Here is a 14720-nt window from a genome sequence, read left to right as displayed (position 1 = left end):
TCTGAGTCATAAAGGAATTTCTGAGGGCAATATTTTTCACTCCGCGGTACCACTTCCGGTCAGGTGACCGTCACGAGCCGGCAGACACGGAAAGGGTAGGATGACAGACAGAACGAGTAACACTTAACGAGTAAAACTTTGAAAAATGACAATCTCCTCCTCTTCTATATACAGACATTACTGTGATGGGAAAATAAAACTTCGGGCCACGGTTCAACTTTCTATATATATATCAATTTAAAATACCCAGGAATACCATCAATTCAGATTCGTCATTCGACTTGTCGCGCCTCGTTACTATGGTTACCACCACACGCGGCGGACGGTGATGCGCTAAAGTGGCGGATCAAGACTCAAGTGTGACGTTTTAACAAGTGCTTATAACAATAATATATGAACCACAGCATTCAGAGAGTCACACCAGTAGGTTTTAAAGGTTCTGGATCAGTCTGTAAGTCGACTTTTTACTTTATAAAGTATTATTATTATTATTATTATTATAAAGCAGTATTTTCATTCTAAATCAATCTGGTGTGCAGAAAACATGAGCTTACTTAGTGAGTCACTAGATGAAGGAGACTCCACATTGGATGCTCTTGATAGTCTCATGGAAGACGATGTTGACAAAGACCTCCTCTCCCAACCCGTGAGTTGAACTCATAGCCTGTGTGTTTCGAAATGTAAAAGAACCCTGGGAAATCTTCCGGGAACATCGCTGTAGCAAGTCATTGAAGATGAACATGTTGTTCCAGTGATTTTATTTGTAGCATTGCTTTTTCCCAGATTGCATCCGCTGATACTGAAGACCACATCAACATGCTGGATAACTACCTGGGGAACAAGAATCAGCTGGCAGCAATGGAGGATCTTGACGTCATGCCGGATGTGCTGTTCTGTCTGAGTGATAATTCAGAGGGAGGTAAGGCTGCGTCGGACGGGCCGAAAAGCATCGTGCGCTCGAACCTGATGTTGGTCTGCAGTGATCAGCTTGTGTTTGTCTGAAAAGGAGGCCAAACTCCCGAACGCAGAGTCTGCTCAGTCATGGAGGCGGGAGGCCAGCTGGAGGTGGTCGGCCTTGCGAAAGAGCACACGTTCCAGGTGGCCGCTTGCACAGCTGAGGTGCCTTACCAACATACCAAACTAAAAAAGATAGATTATTGTGCTGGAGTTTTAATATCCTTCATGAGAGATGAATGTACATCTTGAACTGTAATGCTAACTGATAGCTCAAACCTTTTTTCAGGTAAAACCATAAACTTTGGTTACTGATCCTGACCAGTATTATTATTTATGTAAAAACCCCCTTCCACTGAACAAGGCAGGAAGTTTGTAGGTGATGTGATTCTTAGAGGCACGGAATTGAAACCCTATAGTTGGGGTTCAAGTCCCCCCCAACTGCTGTCAGACCCTTGACCAAAGTACCTACCCTCAGTTGCTCCAACGGAAATAGTGAGTGGTTTTAATGGAGCAAATTCTCTAAACAATTAATAATTTAGGAAACTGCTTATTTTCATCAGGAGCTGAAAGAGAAGTTTCCTTCATCCTTCGGGGACCCAATAATCCGCCCGCTGCTTGAGTTTGACTGGCTGGTGTATCTAAATAATAAGAAACAGGTTGGTAACATACAGCATCTTCATGTTTCAAACAGGTTCTAAAAATGACACTTTTTCATGTTTTGTCATGTGCGTTTCTAACTGCTCTCTCTTAAATCCATTTGAAAAATGATATATATCCTGACTTGGTATCAAGAACCGGTATATTCATTTTTGGACTAATGAAGTCGTTTGTCATCACATCTAAACGAGACTGGCTGAAAATGATCTTATCCACAAGGAGCTGAAAGGTGAAGTGTGGGAATTCAAAGGTTCCGTCATGTGTTTCAATAACGACCGGCTTCTCGGTGACGAGAGAGATCTCACAATCTGGGCCGAGAAGCAGTGTGGTTTCACCTTGTCCAGGCCACAGGAGCAATGCCAGACCCTCGCCCAAGAGTTCTACCGCAGACACCTGCTCAACACGGGGGCAAGTCATCATTTTCACTCCTGTTCAGTCCCATCCTGTGGTTAGAAAAGCACCACCAGATAGTGCTATTCATTACAGTTTCCCCAGACAGTGACACTAAACTGGCATGGTTCTTTAAGGGTTTACCACGCTAAGCTATAAGAAGTTAATATGCCTGACTAAGAGCCATCTAAGGACATGGTTTTAGGGATTCTCTCGCTGAAAGGCGGCTGTCTCTTGCAGCACACTTTTGTGTACATGGACGTTGAAATTGGCGGGGAACCGGCCGGACGGTTACTCTTCGAGGTGAGACGGAGAGAAAGGAGCAATGCAAGCTTGGCCTGGAGAATGAGCACATCTTCACGAGCACCTTATAACCTAAAATCAGCCGGTTTGCCTGTAGCTCTTTTCAGACCTTTGCCCGAAGACATGCAAGAACTTCGAGTCGCTCTGCACTGGAGAGAGAGGGTTGTCCCAGAGTAATACCCTGTTATCTTACAAGGGCTCTTTATTCCACCGAGTCGTTCCAAATGGCTGGATCCAAGGTGGAGGTGAGCAGCCGATGTAACCGTGCACATAACCTGCTCCTTGTACTGCAGACGGTGAGTTTACACATTTAGGGTTAGAGTTACATGTTGTCAAAGCTTTCCCATTTTTTATTTCATTTCGTGTGCTTTTTGTTGCCTAAAATCTCGGCTTGTTGGAGAGGAAACCACCAGTGTTTTCCCACCAAGGTGACGGCAGTAAAGAGCACCCACGCAGAGCAGGAGCGTGAGGAGGACCATCTTATTGAAACTCACTTCCGCAATGTTCCGTACATCTGGTGTCCCCGACTGTCAGTGTCTGATAACAAGATGACGAACATTGGACACATTTAGGATGAATTGGTCCCGAACAGGAGTTCATGGAGACAAAAGTATTGTCATCCTGAATTATTTAAAATAGTTTCACTGTAGCTCAACGTTAAGAATGATAATAATAATAAAGTTATTTATTATGGCTATATCTGAGACTTTTACAGAACCTAACCCATAAACAAAATGGGAAGTCTATTATTATGCTTTGATTGATTGTGACTTAGTGGTAAAAGTTGCTGGATTTATGAACACAATAATTTAGGACCAGACTTTGGAGGCAGTCCATTCGATTAGGACTGCAGCTGCTCTGACTACACTCGCTTTCTGAATTTAGGCTATTTTGGACGTGGAAATTATAGACATCAAGCCCACTTTCTTACAGGCAATATAGTCATTAAGGGCTTGAGGTAATTCCACATTTGAATCCTAGTGGACTTCTGCTAGACCCTCAAGCAAGGGCTGCTTCGTCTGAACTGCTCCAGGTAAATGTCCAGTTCCTCAAATGATTTAGTCATTCTTCTCAGCTGTTGGACTGATGGAAAAATGCTCGGTGCGTTTCTTGTAAAAGCTGCGTGTTAAAATTGGGACTCCATGTATCATCTTTCAGTTTCCAGTCTTGTATTGATATTATTAATACAGTATATTTTGGGGAAATCCCGTCTTCCAGATATTTCTCCAGAAAGCAGAGGAAACGGTGGCGAGTCCATTTATGGCCCCACATTTGAAGGTGAAGTGCTGTATGTTCCTCCTATGTCCTCATATTTTACCACACACTCATTATCTGGAAAGTGAAAAAAGTTAAAGCTATTAATGTATATGTACATTGTTTTCAAATTCTCCCATCCTTCTCACTCTTCATTCAGCTTTATATATTTCTGGGATGCCAGTCCACAGCAGGGGAATGAAACACTCTTTCAGTTACACAAACACACACATTTTCAGAACCGCTTGTCCCTTACGGGGTCACGGGGAACCAGAGCCCACCCGGCAACACAGGGCGTAAGGCCAGAGGGGGAAGGGGACACACCCAGGACGGGACGCCAGTCCGCCGCAAGGCACCCCAAGCGGGACTTGAACCCCAGACCCACCGGAGAGCAGGACTGCAGTCCAACCCACTGCGCCACCGCACCCCCTACACAAACACACACTAGGAGCAATTTAGAGTTACCAACTCACCTGAATCACATGTTTTTGGACTGTGGGAGGAAACCAGAGCGTTCGGAGGAAAGTCACGTGACCGTGGGGAGAACGTGTAAACTCCCCACACACTGTGCTGGAGTGGATCCCATATCTGGATTCAGACCTAGACCACTCTGCTGCCCCCACAGTTACACACTTCAAACCTAATTTTGTATGGTTTCCCCATGTGCCTTGTTCTTGTAGATGAGAGCTTCGCTGTGTCCCACAATAAGAGGGGCATCTTGGGAATGGCCAATGCGGGACCCCACAGCAATGGCTCCCAGTTCTACATCACTCTGCAGCCCACGCCGTGGATGGACAGGAGCTACGTGGCTTTTGGGTGCGTTCAAAATTTCTCACAAACTGGCTCCTGCTGTACCGATGCGACCGTGTTGTTTTGTACCATCTTATTTCCGCGCTGCTTCCTGTTCCAACTATAATTTGTATGTTTCTATGCCGGGTCTAAAATGCCTCTGTGGCAACAAGCTTTTTGTCTTTAAACAAATTGTCAAGTGACTGCAAACTGTGCTTTCCTGAGAGCATTGTGTGTCCCTGCTCTTGCAGACGAGCGATCGACGGCTCTGAGGTTTTGAAGAAGATGGAATCACTTTCCACCTCCAACGAGAGACCCACGCAGCCCTGTAAAATTGTGGACTGCGGCCTTTTTCTACCTTAGCTCCGGAAATGCACTCAATATATACCAACTAATTATTAAACTGAACTGATTATCCTGACTACATGTAGATAAAATATAGAATTCTTGTCTTTTTATCTTTATGTAAACAACACAATGTAACGTTTTTTTTTTTTCTTTTGCCTTTTCCATTCAGTTTTGTTAGATTAAACATCCTTTTGGTGTTAGTTTGTACCATATGTCAGTTTTGGGGACAATATTCCACATTCTTGAAATTAGTAAATTTTGGCACCAGGCTCCAAACACCCAATATTCCAGTACCTTCTTGGACCTGATGCTTTCTAGAATGTTCTGGTACTTTTCCAACAGCTGTAAAGTACCTAGACAGAAGTAACACTCTAGAAAAGCTAGTGGTATTTTTGTAATCACTAAACTTTAGCTATTCATAATCGACACAAAAATCAACATAACTAAGAACTTTGAAAAATGTTCATAGAACATACAAATTACCATTTGTCCTAAAGGTTATGCTGTGAATTTGGTTACTTGTGCCAGGAAAAAGTGAAATATCATACAAATGAATAGGTGTAGCAAGGTGAGGATGCGTCATCCAAATACTGAGTCAAGTTTAATTGCCCCCCAGCATTTGTGTACGGTGGACCAGCGGGTAGCACTGGTGCCTCAGAGCTTCTGGGTTCCTCCTCCAGAGGGGGAGAACATGCCAAGTCCATAGATTGAACTACATTCAAGCCCCTACCCCAATGCAGAGCCCAGGTGCTGAACTCTGGAATAAAGTAACCAAGGCCTTCTGTTGTTTGGGCTGCAAAATAATTTAATGGAGGGAGTCACTGGTATGTCCACTCAGTTTTTTGTTTTTTGTTTTTTTTTGTTTTTTTTTTTAAATTGAGCATTGTTGGTATCGCAGCTTGTTGCATCCTTGTTGGCAGGGTAACATTAACAACACAGTAGAACACAATGTGCACACTAAGTACAGGAATGCTGTGGTTTGAGTGCATTCAAATATCTAAGAATCATAGTTGCAATTTTGTTAATTCCTGAAAAATTAATGCTTTCTTGCTTATATGCTTTAATGTACGTGAATCTTTCTAAGGTTTGGAGCATCTTTATAATGAGAATTTTCTTGTGCAAGTGTCCGCAAGTATCAATCAAAAACTATCAGTTCATTTTTATATGAAGATAAAATGTACAGGTCTTTATTGATTCTGGAAAAGTTTGTGTATGCTTCAAATCAATTTGAAACAAACAAATGGAGTATGTTGTTTTTATGATTTTATGATATCGCATTTTACTGAAATGCGAATTTATTAAAGCTGAAAGACAAACATCCTGCTCTGGTACCTCTAATCCCCATGTGGATGGATGTCCTCAGGAAGCTCTGTAGATTCAGAATGACACACTGCTTCACTTTCCAGCCAAAACTATACCTAATCTCAAACTTTTTGTTTGAACTTGTTTAATGTGCTTAGATGTTTTGTGCGTTGCTGAAGACGTGTTTAAGTCGAGTTATGAATCAAAATATCACTCAAGAGTTAGAAGTCAGTAACTTCAGCAATGCTGAAAAAAAAAATCTATATGCGGGGAAATGAATTCAAGACGATGTCACTTCTCAATTACTTTTATAATTCTCATTTGCGAACCAAAGTGAACTATAGTAATAAAGTAACAGGATGGCGTATGGTAATTGTATGTTAATAAGATGAGACGTCATCAGGTGGGCGGGCTCTCGCTGCCCACTCCCTGGAGCGGGTACAAAGTGCCACATGACCGGGGTTCAGCAGGAAGTGTAGCCGCAAGAGGACTGCAGAGAGTCTGCATCACACGTCTTCGGCACTCGGCTCGAACGTTCGGTTGTCTTGCGCACTTTCCTGTGTTTGGCGTTTTCGTAAAATATTCAAAGCTAGAAAATGTACTGGCGGCTCCTGTTTACGACGGTGGCTCTGGTTGTGCTGGGGAGCACGACGGTAGGAGCGGCGGGTAAGTTGGAGTGGTTAGCTGTTAGCTACCTTAGCTTGCTTGGGTTAGTTGGCGTGTTAAGTTAGCTTAGCTCTGCCGGTTCGCTGTCCGTCCTTCCATCTGCGGGGATTTCGTACGGTTAGTTGCTGCTATTAACTCACACACTTACTTAAAAACTAATTATCCAATCATAAGTTACTTTTTCAGAACAGAGTTTAGTAGTCAGTGAGTGATTCGGAACTAGTTTTGCTAGTTTGAGTGGTGTCGAACGCAGACGTTGGCGGTCTGACAGGAAAAGCAGCTCGAGGGTAGTTGATTCATGATTGGTTAGTTAGCCGGCTGGCCTTCTGCACGGTAAGCTTTCTTTCTCTAGACTTACTCTGGCGTCTCGGTCTTTTTACTCTCAGCTACTTTGATCCCTACGTCCGAGGTTTAATTTCGTCCCAACCTGACTGACTCGAGCAGTTTTATTGAAGTCGGTGACATAGACTGGTACGTAATGACGCAGTTCGTGGGTCGTGACACAAGCGGCTGATGGTGACGTCACGCCGCTGCGTTTTTTTTTCCCCTAGTCCCCTTTCTATTGGAAATCCTGGAGAAGGTCGCCCACCCTCATCCCCCGCTTCTTTCCGTGCGCAGTCCCTTCCCCCCCGAAAAGGTGGCGGGAAGCCGCGTGCACCTGCTTTATCGCATCTGATTGGGCAGATCGTGAGAAGTCCGTTCGGCTGACTGCGCCGGTCATGTAAATCTTCCAGAACCGTCACGTGGTTTCTGGATTCGTTATCCCCCCACTTTTCATTTTTCCAAAAAATATAAAAAAGAAGTATTAGTTACAGGGGTCATTTTGCAGTAGTGTCAGCATCTTAAGTTGATAACTACTATTGTTATAGGGACAGAATTTTTTTTTTTTTGTATGTTTCTGGAAGTTTCACACACAAAAAAAAAAATTCTAGTATTGATTGCATTTTCTGACGTTCTAACAAAACGTGATTCATGTTGATTGTGTTAAACTTTGTTTAAAAAAAAAAAAAAAAAAAAAATTCCAGATCAGGTATAAACACTGAAATCCTTCGAGGGCTGTGTATCATTGTGTGTGTGAATGAATTCTGTCTTCCAGATGACTGCAGCCTGAACACCAACTGCACCAGCTGTCTGAACAGTACTGCTGGGTGTTCTTGGTTTGACTGTCCAGGTGAGCGTATACTGCCGTGTCCAGAATCCATAAGCATGTTCCTTGCTAAGGACTTTGGGGGGGACAGGATGTGGTTTCCTTGTATCGGTGCTGCTCCTCAGCTCTCTGTAATTCAGTATGAGGTGGGAGGGTGGGGTGCTTGCGCAATGTGCTGAATCACTTGTTGTTCCATATAGTATGGGAACCTTGTTTGAGGTCCATTTTAAAAAAAAAAAAAAAAAAAAAAAAAACACAAAACTTGAAGCTCTCAATGTCAGTCCCAAGTTTTCAATTAAACTAAAGGGAGGCATTTATCAACACTGTATTGCTTTTTTTTCAAAACTGTTCATTTCTTTAGATTTTAGTGATGGCTCTATTCTCTCTGCTGTCCAGATGGTTTTCAGAATAACTGTTCTGTGAAATGCAAACAGCTGTAAGAAAAGCATTTTGTGCGGTAGCACACCTCAGTTTTCAATAGACTTTCCACATATCTTGAATTATGGGTCACTTGATCAGAGTTGGTAACTTTTGGAAAGGATTTGAAGTGAATCTCAGAGCTGTTGCTGAGATACAGGCTGTTCTGATGTACTTCAAATCCACATGGTAAGTCTGTATATCTGCGTTCCAGAGCAGGAGCTACAACTTACCGCAAACAGCAGCGTTTGGGTAAAATGTCTTAGTCACAGGATCAGAGGGTTTTTGCTCAAGATCTCCAGCTGTTCCTAATTCTAACCAACAAGTTATTTCTTCTTGCAGTATTTCTTGTGTGAAACTTCACTAATCTGAGCAAAAATACATCCTTTTAGCATATGTATAACTTTGCACGGTAACCTGTGTTGGAGTTAAATTTTGGCTATTAATTGTATCGTTGGAAAATTGTGCCTCGGCTTCAGTGGATTTTTCTCCTGTTCAGCTCTTCCTGCTGAACTACAGAAGGCCTGTGTTGTGTAACAACACATCTGCAGTGTTTTCCCTCTGTGCAGTACAGTAGACAGGCAGTGTATCCTGAACTCTCCTGGATATGTTGGGTTTTTTGTTGGAGAATTTACCTCTGCAGCTATTGTTTGTTAGGGTTTCCTGATGCATCGAGCCGCCAACATCTTAAAATGTTATTAGCTTCTGTTCACGATTTTACCCCAACCCAATTTTGTTGATCTTTTTTGAAGGGTAAATTTTTATACAGGCAGTTCATTTGACAAGGTTAATGAGTGATTCTTTAGTAAACATGGTCATAATGATAAGATGGTATAAGACTGTTTGCGTTAGTTTTGTTTAGTCAGTGTTCTGCTTGTGCTGCGTGTTTGCGTAACTCAGACGTAAAGAATCCGGGCTATTCTTGGTGAGTCGGGGGCACTTAGACCAACACGTTTACTTCACAGGGATGGATCATTTGTACTTGAATGTTGGGAGTCAAGTCCACTTTAGATGTTTACGTGGCAGCTGAGGGAATATATAATAAATGCTGTAAAAATCCAGCAATCCCCAGTGGAGGGGTTACAGTGATTTGTTGTTGCTGGATAGTCTTTGCTGTCAGTGCATTCACTGGTGTTAATTGGCTAAATTTCTCAGACTAGTGATCTTGCAAATATTACTCTTGGCAGATTAATGCATTTTAATTTTTTGTCGAGGTGGCATCAACATAATGCAGTTTGCGTGCGCGCGCACACCCACTGAAAAGTGTTCTTGGATTTTAGGACCCCCCCCTGCTGCTGGCCCAGATTGGCAGTTTGCTGTTGAATGTGTGACTGAGGTGATGTTCTGTGGAAACACCCAGTCTACACCACCTCATCAGGTGGGCAGAGAAACAAGTTTCCCGCTAGGGTGCTGGAGGTGGGAGCTGAGCCCTGAGATGTTTTGAGTGTTGTGCATTGTCATTCCTTGGGTAGTACAGAGAGCACTGTGTCCATGCCTTCGGTGAAGCCATGTCCTGTCCAACAGGAAAGCTTGGGGTGCAGCTACAACGCTGGGTGCGTGACATGGTCTGGAGGGCGAAGAACTGGCGGGGAGTAGGACCAGTGAGCTGCTACACTTCTTATTGACATTACTGCTGTTCTTGTCCAGAGCAAGACCTTGACACACAAGAGTTCTTGATAGCTGAAGTGCTATCCCATTTTTCACCTGCTTATTACTGCTGTGTTTTCTACAGATGTCAGCTGATGGGCTATTTAAAGTGTGTGCAATCATGCATGTGTACTGGTTTGCATTTGGTTTATGGCTTAGTCAGGGACTTCTGCATTTTAAAGTTTCTTTATGATAAATTGCTTTTAAGCAGGTTGTACACAAATGTGAATGCTGAACATTGCTCTGCAGATGAGTTTAGAAGAGAAGCTCTCCTATTACTGAATAGAGGGCACTTGGGGGGGAGGGGGAGGAAAAATTGTCCATTGGCAGCACAGTCATATGACCCTCTGCACTGACCCCTGGCTCACACCTCTTTCCTTCCACTGCCTGTTGCATTCCTTTTCCTTGCTGTGGTTGCATGTTACTACTATATTCTGTGTTCAGTAACCATTTTGACCTTTCAGTTTTTATATTTTTTCCACCCTCTATCATACAGTTTCCTTTGCCTGTATGCCGTGTGTCTTCGTCCGTTAGTTGTACTTTTACTCTGATCACATCCGAAATAACAGCAGAGCTTTGTGATTCTGAAACTTTTTTTTTTTTTTTTTTTCTTTCTTTCTTTCTTAATACGAAGTATCAGGGAACTGGTAGAATTAGTGTTTGGTATGGAGGAAGGTGGCGTTAGTCATGTCTTTTGATACATCATAGGTGTCTGGTATTGCTGTGGGGTTGAACCATGTCTCCCCTGGGGGGCATCCTCCCCCTGTGTATTCTGTACCGGTTTCACAAAAACTGTATCTGGAAAATGTTGTTTGGGGATGTCTCTTAAAATAGTTATTGCTGTGAAAGGTGAAGCTGCTTTGTAGCAAGAGTAAGGGTAAAAAATTTATATAATTTTCATCAAGGTTGCATCCTTTTTCTTCAGGTACAAACGACATCCCAAGCTTCTGTGGGAATGAGAGCTCACTGAATTCCACTTTCTCCAGCTGCATACAGCACAACGACACATGTACAGGCAAGAATGTTTTCTCACTTAATTCCATGTCTCTGTTTTGATCTTAAGTGATTAAAATTTGCCTAAATGACCCTCTGAAGAGAACAGGTTTGGGTATACTATCCTTGTCCCTGAGGGCCACAGGGTATGGGTGTTGAGATGGCAGTAGCAGCAGGCTGTGGTGATTCTGCTCACCTTCTCATTCTGATCTTTCGTTTGCAGGAGTTACCCCTACCCCCATGATCTCAACTACAACTGCTGTCACAGGTAACCTCATGTGGGATCTTCCCCTGACCTTGAAATCACAAGAAAGCAGTTCCCATAAAGATGCTCAGTATACCCATTACTCCGCTTGAACTATCTGATATCTTTCCAGTAAGGAGCAGTAAGCCTTACAAAAGGAGTGTGCTGGTTAAGGAACCAAACTATACAAAAAATTTCGGATCCTTTGCCGTTTTACCTGCGAGCGGCATGCATCAGGGAATGTAACATTCTGGGGTATCAAAGTTATTGGATTGAGAAGTGGAGCTACTTGTGAAATTTTTTTCTCTAACATTTGGCTTTAAATTTCAGGGTCCATGAACACCTCAAGCACTACTGCAGTTACTCAATCTCTGAACAACACAACAACAACCACCACTGCTGCTTCCAGTGAGTCCAAGTGTCCTGTTCAACACGATATTTAAATAGTAATGCATAGTTTTAATGTCATAGCCCTCTTAGTTATTTATTCATTTGTTTGATGTTTTTCCAAAACTGTTTGTATACTAAGGTACGTGCTGTGATTTTCTCAGTTATACAGCAGGGTGTTCTTTACTGTATCAGTTCAAGACTAAGGACCTGGGTCTCTCAATAGGAGATGGGGTTCCGTTCTCATTTAAATGCCAGGTGGTGCTTCTAACCACTGTGCCAGCTGCTGTCACTTTCTCACAAAAAACCCTGGAGCTGGAGATTGTCTGAATTTGTAATATGCAGGAAATGGATGTAGAAATCATTATAGATTAGGAAATGCATTGTACATGAGGTAAGAGGTCACTGACCCTGCCCCGGTGACCATCTGCACCCTTATTTCACAGAAACCACCATAACTACAGCAACGCCCTCTCCGCCCCCCCAGAAGAAGTCGACGTTTGATGCAGCCAGCTTCATTGGGGGCATTGTACTTGTGCTGGGACTGCAGGCAGTTGTCTTCTTCCTGTACAAGTTCTGCAAGTCCAAGGACCGCAATTACCACACTCTCTAAAGGAACTGTCCTCTCCCGCTCCCCTGACCTCAGACACCTGTTCCAACCTGCCCACCTGGCCTGGTGACCAGTACCACCGCCTCAAATCCAGTGTTCTCAAACGATGTTGTCACTCACTGGTCATAGCTAAGTGGAGCCTCTGCCTGGGTTGGGGAGGGAGCACGCTGCCTCTAGGCTGCTGGTATTCAGGCTAATGGGCTCTTCAGCTCCCAGTTCCCCTCGTCCCAAAATGGCTTGTATTTAAACATTATCACAGACCTGTAGCCTGTCTGCTGCTTGTCAGCCTTTCAATTGGCACCTTAAAAATAAATAAATCCCACTCGGAGGGAGAATTGCTTGAATACCATCGCTTTAGAGGGAAGCTTTGTGGTCTCTTGCCTTATTTTGTCTGAAACACTGTTTGAAGTTCAAAGTCTTGTACATAGTCTGAAAGATGCAGCTCTGCTTTTAAGGTCTCTCTGCAGAGTCAGTGAGGCAGAGTGTGATCCTCCAAGACAAGCCCGAATGGAATGGCTAAGCTGCAGTTGGGGGTGTTGGTAGAGGCATAGGACAATTCTCCCAGCAAAATTGTTGGTTGGCTGAAGGTCGAGGGTCAGGGGGGTTTCGGGGGCCAGGGGTGCTCCAAGCAACAAATTCATAGAGCCTCCTTGTTTTCTGGTCAACTGATTAGTGTCCTTGAGCTGATCAGCTGTAGCCATGTCCATGTAAACAAAACAAAACTTCTGTCACCTACTTGGTCTGCTTTAGAGAGGAGGGGATGGGGCTTAACACTCAGTTGGACTTTTAGTCGAGCTGCATCCAAGAAAAATTATGATGCACATGACTTCTTGAGGATGGGGTGATGACTAGAGGAAAGTGCCTTACGATGGTGTTAGTCAGGCGAGGGAAGGTGGGATGAATAGAAATATATCAGTAAGGTTCTGTGCCTTCATTGCCAACCCCCAGGCTTTGTGATTGAATGCCAACTCTGGAAGGAGCTGTATCGCTGTGCTGATGTTGGCAAATAGTGTAGATCCCCAGCAGGACTGTGTGATGTTAAGAGCAATGATGTTAATTATAGTAACTTTAGCTTTGCAGAAGGTTGGCCTTTTTTCTTGGGTCTGCCCCCCCCCCCCCCCCCCCTTTCTTTATGGACTAAGATGTTTTCCCTTGATTTATGATGTTGTCTTGGTGCATGTTCAGTGATCTTTCTGAGATGGAGTGGATTGAGATGAAGGTTCTGTGTTGTAGATATTGTTTTGCCCACGTCATCCTGCACCTCCTTTTCCATTAAATGGTTCGCCTGTGTTGGTCAAATTGACCACACATCTTCATTTAGACTATAAATATATTGTCGGCTTAAAAAACCCCTAAGAACTCATGTCTGATTTTAGTTGCCTTCCGTCTCTTTGAAAGTTGCCTTGACTTGAATTTTTGTTCCTTTGTCACTGAAGACGTGAATGTATTTTCAATTTTGAGGGTTTAAAGGCTTGTGAAGATTTTCTTTGATTTTTATGATGGCTCTTGTAACTTATGTAGGGAAATGCCAAGTGTGATGGTTGGGATTTTTTTTTTTTTTTTTTCCTCCTCCTCCAATAGTTTGTTTCATATCTTGGTTAGCATGTTGCTAGTGGTGAAGGATTGTCTCTGGTTCCAGCTTGGAAACCCCTTGGCGTTCTTGATTTAAACTTAGGCAAGACTAGTGAATGCTATTTGAGATCTTTGTCAGTAGTTGGCTCATTGCTTGCGATGTTGAGACAATCGGCAGATATTTTGTTTGTGCTTTATTTTTAGCCTCTTTGAATTGTATGTTTTTAGGTGTATGTATGGGCTTTACGCATTTCGGCAAACCACATTGACCTAAAATGAAGGACTGCTGTATAATGAGAGGTCTTGGCCAAGCATGGTAGGTGGAGCATAAAACTAATCTGTTTCTGCAGTGTTGGCTTCGTTTACACTGTTGCCAAAACTTCACCAGTGCTTGTTGCTTAACTGTAAATTGTCGCTTTAAGTTGCCAAAGTGATACCTTTTGGTTAGATGGAAGTAAATGAACACTAATGTACAAGAGTGCATAGTGTATTTTGGTCAATTGTTTTGTTTGCTAAGGAGAAGCATTTTAAAATCTGCCAAAAAAATGTTTATAGCAGCACTATGCTACATCCAAAGAGTCCATCTTCAAGTTGAAGCTGAAAAAAAATAACTTGCCTATAGTACTTCTTAAACTGATGAAAGGATGCAAAGACACTTTGAAATTAGAGATGGATGACAACTGTACACCAAAAACTGGTTGACTGTCATTGATGGTCATGAATACTGTACCTCGACACAGCTTGTGTTGACTCCTGTTGAGGACTTGCCATGTTAGGTCTTAAAATGTTGTTTGGTATGTGTAGCCATTTGAGTTTTGTGGAAGATTGAGTGATGGCCAGAGGGTTTTTTGGGTGCAGTATAACTACAGTAAGGACAGGCATCCGATACCCTTTTCAGATTGTCAAATTGCATTTATTTCTGCAGCACCTCTAAACAATGTGCCATGTTTTCATTTTCGTACCTTCAGGACAAATTAGTAAAATGTAAGTACACATTTTAACACCCTTGATATTGGTTCAGAAGTGCCTTAATTAGT

At 42.9% G+C, this 14720-nt stretch overlaps 2 protein-coding genes across 2 annotated transcripts; both read left to right on the top strand.

Moving 5' to 3' along the window:
* The first annotated feature begins 348 nt into the window (after positions 1–348).
* Positions 349–5822, top strand: ppil6 (peptidylprolyl isomerase (cyclophilin)-like 6). Its single transcript, XM_018730420.2, has 11 exons — positions 349–451; positions 540–646; positions 784–919; positions 1007–1119; positions 1518–1613; positions 1834–2022; positions 2245–2307; positions 2405–2552; positions 3526–3585; positions 4242–4377; positions 4602–5822. Exons 2-11 carry the CDS (start codon positions 545–547, stop codon positions 4711–4713), a joined length of 1155 nt encoding a protein of 384 aa, XP_018585936.1. The 5' UTR covers positions 349–451; positions 540–544; the 3' UTR covers positions 4714–5822.
* A 626-nt stretch (positions 5823–6448) lies between these two features.
* On the top strand, positions 6449–14152 carry cd164 (CD164 molecule, sialomucin). Its single transcript, XM_018730386.2, has 6 exons — positions 6449–6666; positions 7763–7837; positions 10803–10892; positions 11094–11138; positions 11445–11522; positions 11948–14152. Exons 1-6 carry the CDS (start codon positions 6597–6599, stop codon positions 12112–12114), a joined length of 525 nt encoding a protein of 174 aa, XP_018585902.2. The 5' UTR covers positions 6449–6596; the 3' UTR covers positions 12115–14152.
* Positions 14153–14720: the final 568 nt, after the last annotated feature.

Source organism: Scleropages formosus, chromosome 1, assembly GCF_900964775.1.
Source record: "Scleropages formosus chromosome 1, fSclFor1.1, whole genome shotgun sequence".
NCBI classification, from domain to species: domain Eukaryota; kingdom Metazoa; phylum Chordata; class Actinopteri; order Osteoglossiformes; family Osteoglossidae; genus Scleropages; species Scleropages formosus.
The sequence above is the reverse complement of the archived record's forward strand: the minus strand, read 5'-3'. Positions and strand labels throughout refer to the sequence as shown.

What these genes read in the sequence shown, in the direction of transcription:
- ppil6 (XM_018730420.2), top strand. Translation starts at nt 545, where the DNA reads ATGAGCTTACTTAGTGAGTCACTAGATGAAGGAGACTCCACATTGGAT. An exon ending in GAGTGATAATTCAGAGGGAG is followed by an intron (nt 920 to 1,006) that starts GTAAGGCTGCGT and finishes TTGTCTGAAAAG; the next exon opens with GAGGCCAAACTCCCGAACGC. An exon ending in CCGGACGGTTACTCTTCGAG is followed by an intron (nt 2,308 to 2,404) that starts GTGAGACGGAGA and finishes GTTTGCCTGTAG; the next exon opens with CTCTTTTCAGACCTTTGCCC.
- cd164 (XM_018730386.2), top strand. Translation starts at nt 6,597, where the DNA reads ATGTACTGGCGGCTCCTGTTTACGACGGTGGCTCTGGTTGTGCTGGGG. An exon ending in AACTACAACTGCTGTCACAG is followed by an intron (nt 11,139 to 11,444) that starts GTAACCTCATGT and finishes TTTAAATTTCAG; the next exon opens with GGTCCATGAACACCTCAAGC. An exon ending in AACCACCACTGCTGCTTCCA is followed by an intron (nt 11,523 to 11,947) that starts GTGAGTCCAAGT and finishes CTTATTTCACAG; the next exon opens with AAACCACCATAACTACAGCA.